This window comes from Centroberyx gerrardi, chromosome 9 (assembly GCF_048128805.1).
Source record: "Centroberyx gerrardi isolate f3 chromosome 9, fCenGer3.hap1.cur.20231027, whole genome shotgun sequence".
In the NCBI taxonomy this organism is placed as follows: domain Eukaryota; kingdom Metazoa; phylum Chordata; class Actinopteri; order Beryciformes; family Berycidae; genus Centroberyx; species Centroberyx gerrardi.
Genome location: NC_136005.1, coordinates 8,129,059 through 8,138,309, shown reverse-complemented (window position 1 = coordinate 8,138,309; position 9,251 = coordinate 8,129,059). Strand labels below are relative to the sequence as shown.

At 41.0% G+C, this 9,251-nt stretch overlaps 1 protein-coding gene across 1 annotated transcript; it reads left to right on the top strand.

The window, feature by feature from the left end:
* The first annotated feature begins 333 nt into the window (after positions 1-333).
* Positions 334-8,556, top strand: clcc1 (chloride channel CLIC-like 1). The gene is made up of 10 exons (XM_071921865.2): positions 334-875; positions 996-1,103; positions 1,510-1,620; positions 1,911-2,132; positions 3,010-3,150; positions 3,238-3,337; positions 3,829-3,926; positions 4,818-4,964; positions 5,841-6,542; positions 7,992-8,556. The coding sequence occupies exons 1-10, from the start codon at positions 723-725 to the stop codon at positions 8,097-8,099; spliced, it is 1,890 nt and encodes a 629-aa protein (XP_071777966.2). The 5' UTR covers positions 334-722; the 3' UTR covers positions 8,100-8,556.
* The last annotated feature ends 695 nt before the right edge of the window (positions 8,557-9,251 follow it).

Here is a 9,251-nt window from a genome sequence, read left to right as displayed (position 1 = left end):
CCCAACCCTTTGGCTTTGTTAAGAGTAAAGAAGAATAAACCATGCTTAATTTCAACATAACCTTGCAGCTTTAGGCTATTTACTTATTTGCCGATTGTCTTTCTTTCTTGGTTTTGGAAATAGAACACCACCCTGCCTTGGCCAGGCCCAAAGAGTAGCCTATTGCTCTGTGCAAATTTGGCCCCTATTTGATGACCCCTGCTGTACAACATGGGAACTGGAAATACCAGTTGTATGACAATTCATGGAAGAAAATATTGAAGCAACCTAATGACGATTAAGAAGTCTTCATAAAAACTACATTTCCCATGAGTCTCAGCGGTGTACGTAGAAGTGTCAAAGGCTGTGACTGCTGGGTGGACAAAAGCTTCTCTCGTGTGTAGTTCGAGTTGAAAATCTTGATTTTAGCGTGTGATTGTTAGCTTTACTCTTCATCGTATTAACGTGGCAAAGTGTTTACAAAACAGGATTTCACCTAACTCTGCGGGGCAATGAGACTGACATTACTTTAGCTAGTAGCTACGGTTAGCTCAACCTTGTTTTGGTGACAACGTTACACTTAAAACTAATTTGTTAAACGGTGCACCTGTATTTAGCTTTATGGTCATCATCACTTTGCTGGAGTTATTTAACTTTATGAACATATCGCTCCCCTGAAGGAGTGAGCTTGCGTTGTTTGCTAGCTGCAGGTTAGCTAGCTGCAGTAGTCGGTTAGCTCGGAAATGTTTTCCTGCTCTGCCAGTATGCGGCTCGTCATTGTGCTGGTATGCAGCCTGGCACTGGCTGCGATGGGACAGCAGGACGACGACTGGATCGACCCGTACGATATGCTCAATTACGATGCAAGCACCAAAACCATGAGAAAGCCTGCAGAGGTGAGGTGCGGTTAATCTGCAGAGGAACCTGTTCAGAGATTAGTTAGCCTGCATGCCCCAGTCTGTACGAGCCAGGCTGACTACATTTATCTTCTGACAGTGAATATGTTTGCCTCACAGCCCATCAACTATCCCAATGTGCCAACAAAAAGAAGAGAATACAGTCAGGACTCCGGCCAAGTGGAGCTGACAACGTGCAACAACCAAGTGGTGGAGCTACAAAAAGAGGTTAGTGGTTTTGGGCTTTTGTTGACACTTTGTCGTGGACTGGGAACTCCTCTGAGTTTTATGGCTGGCCACAAACCAATGAATAAGGTGTACAGCGCCCCTGACTGTGCTAAAACATGCAATGTTCTCTACAGGCAATGGTGATTCAATCCTTTATAAAATATTTAATTGCTGTCAAATTTGAATTATGTTCCTGAATTCCTCCCACGTGACTTTAAAGCATCAACAAAATTCAAACGGGCATTACAAGTAGTCACTACAAACATAGACACCTGAGCAGCAGATTTAAACAAAGCGTATAAGACCTTACAACACATACATAAAAATAAATAAAAATAAACTTTGGCAAACAAAAAGAGAAATTCCCCTAATGGTAAAAGCATCACAAAAATGTGCTCTCCTTCAGATTGAAGATCAAAAGAAGAAGGTCGCGTTCATCTCACAGCAGCCTACATGCAATCCGGTGTTCAAGCGATTCCTCACCAGGCTCCTGAAGGAAATGGAAAGAGTTGGTCTGGTGGGTTTTCATTTCCCATTTATGTTTTATGATGTATGTGATTTGTAATGCAACTTTTGCTAATGTTGAATGCATTTTACCAAACCTACATTGCCATCTTTACATCATGAGAACCTCAGTGGAAGTAAGTCTCTGTCTCAGTTGTAATATCCTTAATGATTATAACTGTAATTCAATTCTGTTCATTCTTTAGATTACACACAGTAGTATCTAGCACAGTACAGTAGAAAACAGCATTGCACTTGTAAACAAAGCCTCACTCTGGCAACCTGCCCCCTTTTTCTCCCCAGCCCAGTGACCAGAACGACGTCCTGTATGATGCCAAAGTGAGACTGTCCAGACAAGCCGTGACAGAGATCCGGAAGCTTCTGGAGGGTGAAGAGAGCTGGAGAACGGGGGCTCTGGATGATGCCGTCAGCCAGATCCTGGTGGATTTCAAAGCACATGACCGCGAGATCTGGAGGTGGAATTTTGAGGACACCTTCGGCGTGGAGATTGACACGGTCTTGAAGGTAAGCTCACTCTGTATTTGTATTATCTCTAATTCCGTACCGCTGTGTTCTTGCTGTATGTCTGTGTATATCTGTATGTATTCAAAGAGGGAGAACATGTGGGTTGCATTGGTTTTTGTGTTTGGGTCTTCCAGAGATGCTCATGAGTCACGTAATGCAAGTCTAAGTCAAGTCTCGAGTCACAAGTTGTCATAGCAATGCGCAACATAAAAAATAAAAAACACTTCAAACATTTTATTAAATGCAACAATTGAAGCGTTGGAGATGCACAACTCTTGTTCTCAGTAAAACCAACTTTATTCAACTTTCAAAAAGACATGCTTAAAAAGGTCATTAACGTTTCATCCCATTGTAAGGCCTTTGTCAGAATACATTAAATGCAACAATACCATTCTTTTACAGACGCTCATTGTTCATGAGTCACTAATCTAGAGTCTGAGTTGAGTCTGAAGTCAATTTGTGTATGACTTAAGTGTGACTTGAGTGCAAGTCGCAAACTCGAGTCCCTGGTGTCTTCAGAGAGAAAATGTACCTGCCTAACATGTCTGAAGACAAAAAGTCAACATATGGGGTGGAGAAACAATTTGTTGATCCCATTTACCCTCCGCTGGGAGACATGACAAGTTGCCTGAATAGCAACTAAAGATGTCGAAGTTGTTTAATATACATGCAAACAGCCTTTTAAACTCCAGATGAAATGCAGCTCTGTTTCAGCACCAGTGACACTCAGATGGCCCACTTCAGTATGCTGTTTTTAATGATTTTGATGTATATTTTGTGCTGCATGCTGATGTTTGTTTCCCATCCCAGGTTTCTCCCATTTTCCACCTTGTGCAGCCAGTTAAGTTGTATTGTATTCTCTCTACTCGTCTTCCAGATAGGTCTGTTTGTTATGATCATAGTGGCCATCATCTGCACTCAGCTGTGGTCAGTGGTCTCCTGGTTTGTCCAGTTCAGGAGACTGTTCGCCATCTGCTTCTTCATCAGTATCGTCTGGAACTGGTTCTATCTGTACAAGGTAAACTCATCTCTTTGAGTGTGCTCGCTCTTGAATGCTTTCTTTTAGACAAATAGTGTGTATGTAATGCTGATGTCTTTCTGTCAGATTGCCTTTGCTGAGCACCAAAACAACATTGTGAAGCTGGATAGCGTCAACGAGAAATGCACGGGAGTGAGGAAAATTGACTGGAGTGATAGCTTGAAGGGTAAGCCAGTTACAAGTGTATAACATAAAATACACATGGTAACAGTCGTGATGATCACAATCTTGTCTGTTTGAACTAGTGCTGAAAGGATTAGTTGATTAATCGATTAGTTAATTGACCGAAAATAGATTATAATCTTGATAATTGATTAATCAGTTTAGTCATTTATCAAGTAAAAATACTGAACATTTGCTGGTTACAGCTTTTCCCTGTTTCATATTATATAAAATGAATACTTTGGGTTTTTTGGCTGTAAGTAAGTAATTGGAAGAATCACTTTGGACTTTTAACTTGATGGGCATTTGTTGTTATTTTTGACAGTTTATAGACTAAACGATTAATTGGAAAAAAAAAAACATACATTTCAGAAATAGTGAAACTGAAATCATTAATAATACACTCATAGATCATAGATGCCAGACGTACACTATATTTAGTTAGTATTTGAGTTATTTTTGCTGAAACGTGGCACTTTGATCCTCGCATTGCAGAGTGGTTCAGGAGCACCTGGACTCTTCAGGACGACCCCTGTAAGAGATACTATGAAGTCCTCATGGTCAACCCCATCCTGCTGGTCCCCCCAACCAAGGTAAGTCACTGTGTTGGTGTGCACGTGTTTGAGTGCATGTGTGAGATATGTAGAGCTGACTATCGAACACAGGACATGGTCCAGTTAGAAGCCATGAATGTCAATTTTTAAAGCTTCAAAACGTATGAAAGTATCCGAATGTTGCATTTCTATTATAAGAACTCAAGTGTTTTTTTCCCACGGCGCCGCTAAGGGCATCACAAGGCAAATTCAGGTCAGGCAGTCAGTCAGTCAGTCAGTCATCTGTCGCTTTGTGAGATGATACGCTTCGTCAGGTGGTCTCTAGAGGGCATCTTTGACTGTAAGATGCAGTGTTTCCTATACAGAGGCACAAAATCAAAAGTTGGTCAATGTATAGAAATTGATCTAAATCGATCTCTATTGCGCCTGATTTCACATCACGTCATGTTTGTCATTTGGAGATGGACAGACAGCAGACCAGCAGCATTGTACTCCAGTCTCCCGGTGTGAAAACAGAAGTGAAACTTAACAATCCACAATTTGCTCCAGACTTGCCTGTGTTAGTGATGGTATTTGTAAACAGTAGCTTGATAACTCATCTTCTGCCGCCCTACAAACTTTAATGGTAGGTAATGTTATTACCTTATGGTATTTAAGTAAAGGTAGTGGAATTAGGTAATTTAACTGATAAACGTGTTGAATTGAATTGACCACATGCGCCATGGGTCTGTACAGGATCTCTACTTGTTTTCCTGTTGATAGGCATTTCTTGAGGAATGAGAGCATTTCATTATACATTAAACATAATGAAACACCCTAATTCAACACACAAGGTCTTCCATAAGCACTGTTTTTAAAACTGGTAGCAGATTTGAAGTGTGTGTATGGAAATGTCATACAGTTACATCCTACACTTTCCTCTCTGTTTAGGCCATATCAGTCACAATCACAACCTTCATCACGGAGCCACTGAAGCATTTTGGGCAGGGGATCAGTGAGTTCCTGCGGGCACTCCTGAAGGACCTGCCAGTCACCCTGCAGATCCCTGTTCTTCTCACTATTGTGCTCTCCATTCTGGTAAGGACCTGTGATAAATCACCATTCACATACACACATACAATCAGAGGACACCACCATTCAATTAGTGAGTGTCTGGCAATGTGTTTGTGTCAGTGGAGATTCAGAATGGAGGGAGGGGGCATGCTGTAAAATGCTGTAATGTAAAGATAGACCTTGTGTCCTCTTTTTTTGTATTAATTTGAGTGCAGAAGATGCATATTGTTCCCTGTTTTGGTTAATTCGTACCCTCATTTTCATTCTTTTAATAATTTGTGTGAACAAATGAATTCAACAAGTTAATAAAATGTGCACATATTTTTACAGCGTGTTTGATTTAGCTCCTTTAACTGATTTCACTCAGTTGAATTTACTTGATTGCACTGACTGTAGTTTAATTAACATGATATTTAGTTGAATAAAGATATATTTAGTTGAATCAGGGTTTAGATAAGGTATAATGGGTGGACTTGTTGATTACATTTTACTACAGGTAGTCTTACTTCAGGATGAGTGAGTTCTCAAGGCATTACCTACTAACAACACTGTCATGCAGCACTGCAAATGTAATTATTAGAAGAAACAACTAACATACTGAGAGCTAATGGGCTATATATCATCAATATGCAGACTGGAGGGATGTTATAGAGTATTGATCAGGTCTCTAACACCAAGTGTCAGAAAAGGGCTTGGTGTGGTTACACTGCCTGTATATATCAACTTACAGTTTGTGCACATTTTATATCTATGCACACACTTTTTAGGCAATTGGAGTTTGTGTTTTGTCGTGAACACGAGTTAATACTTTTTTAATACATTTTTTCGCTACTAAACGGCCTCTGCTGGGCTCCGTTGCCAGGCTGTCAGTATTGGTGAATTTATTTTTCTCTTCCACAGGTGGTCATGTATGGCAGTGTGCAGGCAGCCTTCCAGCATGGCATCACTGCACCGCTACGCCGCGGCCGAAGGGAGCCCCCTCCTCCACCGGTGGAGCAGCCCCGGCCTCAGCCTCCCCGCCTGAGGATCGAGGACCGCGACCACTTAGCGGGGGGCGACGCACCTCAACATGTCCCACGACCCCGAGCCAACCAGGGCCGAGCAGACAGGCCCCAGGTTCGTCAGCGGGGGCCCAACAGAGCCAGGGAAGGGCCAGCCAAGGTGTTTGTAGAGACCCTGCGGACTGCCGACCCGCTCTACAGGGGGGATGAGGCGGACGTCGCGCGGGGGGAGGAAGGTCATGACGCAGAGCAGCTAGAGAGCCTCTCTGCCACCGACAGCGACCCTCAGATTGAGGGAGATTCAGACGACCAGCAGGAGGCGCAGGAGGAGCTAACGGGAGCTAGTGCTAGAAATGTGGGTGGGGACCAGCGGGCGAAGCGCAGTGAAGCCAAAGCTAACTCACCCGCAGCTAAAGCCAAACCCACTAAATCGAATGCAAACTCATCTCAAGCAAAAGCTAAACCTTTGACGGGGGATGCAAACGTGTCTCAAGATAAATCCAACAGAGACAGTGTGGCGTCCAAATCTCAGCCAAATAGAGTGGCTGAGAGACCAGCAGGGAGTCGAGCTTCACAAACAGCAGCAAGGAGAGATGCTCAGGTGAGTTCTATTTAAAATCGATACCGCAACATTTTCTTGTATCATACAAATACTGATATCAGACTTTAGACCTAAGCGCTCTTTAACTGTGATAAAAGACATTTAAGGTACCCTTTTGTTCTTTTTAATGCTTCAGCGTTGTACATGCATTAATGGGATGATGATTCAGATGCTACATAAATTGGTAAATAACTATTGTGGATCTTATTGTTATGGCATATTTTTTCCATTTGGTATCTCTCCAGTGCTTTTACCATTGTGTTTTGATGATAGCTTGTCTGGTCCTTATGCATGTGTGTAGCCAGTAAAATGAGGATTTTATAGTTCTGTATGTTTAATATATCTATCCGGAAGGCATGTTTTTGTTTTTGAGTCACCACATCATACATCTTAACATTCTCTCAATTGGTATAAATAACATGAATCGTCAGCGCAGTGGTTCTTAGCTGGGATGCCGTGGCATACTGGTGTGAACTTAGGCAAGCGATGAGATGATGCCCAAATGCAAAGAAAATCAATATAAAACCAAATTATTTGCTTGACTTCATTAAAAGCTTATGAAATTGAAACTTCATTTAAAAATACTTTTTAGCCCCCAAAGCTTTTCGCTCCATGACCAGAGGCATTTTATGTTCAGCTACCTCCTCTTGTATGAATATAATTGTAATATTAAAAGATAATTCCGGAAAATACTTCAAGCTCAACAGTGAAGAAAGTGATGAAATTTTGAATACAATCGCCATGATGGAAAAAAATTAGGAAAATAAGGCCCAGGTTGAAAATAAGCAGATTTATCCTTTTATGTGACATTTCAAACAGTTGATCTGTAACTTAGCTTGACCTTAGCTTTATGGCACTTACTCTCGTTGTTCTCTCCTGACTAGATCCTTGCTTGTGTTGTATTAAAATCTCATATGTACGTCGCTTTGGATAAAAGCGTCTGCCAAATGGGAAATTGTAATTGTAAATTGTAAATAACGATCTACCTTGGAATTTTGTGTCATGGCAATAAAATGTTTAGTTAAGTGAATCAAGTGTGCCACAGCAATAAAGGTTGAGTACCACTGTATACGGGTAAATCCACAACATTAATTTTTATTAACATTTGAAGGCTTGTAGCAGCAAATAACATATAATCCTAACTCAGTCTATAATGTAATACAACTAAATATAATGCAAAGCTGGTAGTGTAATTATCAGCCGACAATGTGCTGCAATCCCCAAATGTAATGGCACTTCACTTATTTCACTATTTACCCAATCAGTACATAATTGATTGGGTATCTCTTTGTTGGCTTTAATGTAATAACATTCTGAAATGTCTGTAAATATCGCTTACGACATGGCTCATTATTAGTATTGTGTTATTGGCTGCTACAAGGTGTTTCAGTGTGAATATGAAGGCAAATGTTTTCCTTTTTAATATTTTTGGATGTAAACTCCCTGCAGGTCCTGGAAGCCTCGGCTGAAGACAGGACGTCCTCTGTCTCAGTGGGACATGTTGAAACTGTTGGGAGTCCTGTCCAGGAGACAGAGCCCACGTCGCTGACACGATAGGCTGCGAGTCGCCTCAGCAGTGTTTTGGGTGCCTTGAGGACATTGCTTTCGTAATCATGACACTGAAATTAAATTTTGGACTTTGTAATTTTACGGTGTGTAATAAGCACAATTTCTTTATGCTGTTTTTTACAGGAAGGTATTTTTATGGTATTATATAATTGTTTTGATATTTTGGGTGTTGAATTATGGTGCGATGTCAGTCTGAATAAATAAATCTAGATAATCCTGCTTTGTTACAAAATGTCCCTAAGAATTTGAAAGCCAAATGTATTACAAAAATAAAGTTTTTCAAAAAAAAAAAAAATAGCAATTACATATGACTAAACTGTATCTTTTGGATGTTCTATGGTGCACTAATGCTTAATTTCAGCACACAATATTTCAGACACCACTGGTCCGATTTTGACTAAACTTGGACGGGTGATACATTATGGCGCTGTGTTCTGGTGTTCAAAAACATTACACTGTTTGGCCTGATGGGGGCGCTATAATTTAAGGAAAAAAATTCTAACCTTGGAAGGCCCTAACTCCAACTCTGTTGTCCAATTGAGACAAAACTTGCTACACACATCCAGCTATCCATGCAAATTACACTGATTGCCCTAATGAGGGCGCTGTACTTAAAGGTCCACATTTTTAACTGAAAGTGAAAACTCAGACACAACTGGTAAAAACTTGAAACTTGGATGGATCATGTATCTTGCCACTGATTTGCCAAAGGGGTGTCTGCATAATTCATGGGGGACGACATGCTTACTTGTCTGTAATGTTTTGTCCAGTTTTGTTCATGATGGGTGGAGAAGAATCGTGCTGGTCTGATCATAGACTGTAGATAGTGGTGTTGGTCAGGCACCCAACTATATTTTGTAGCGGCTCACTTTCACAGGGTGCTGACAGAGTTATTCTGTATCATAACCATAATAGGTGGTTACAGGTACAGATTAGTACTGGGACAATGGAAAGAATTTATTACAATCTAAACAAGGAAAAAACAAACAATTGCGCTTCCCCCAACTTTGATTGGGTGCTCTGCAACAAACCAATCACCCTTACCCTAAAGGAAAACTAGAGCAGGGGCGGCATCCCAACTGTGTAAAAAGACTGGATTTGATTAGGTTTTTTTTCATAGGAGCAATGCTAATGTACTTT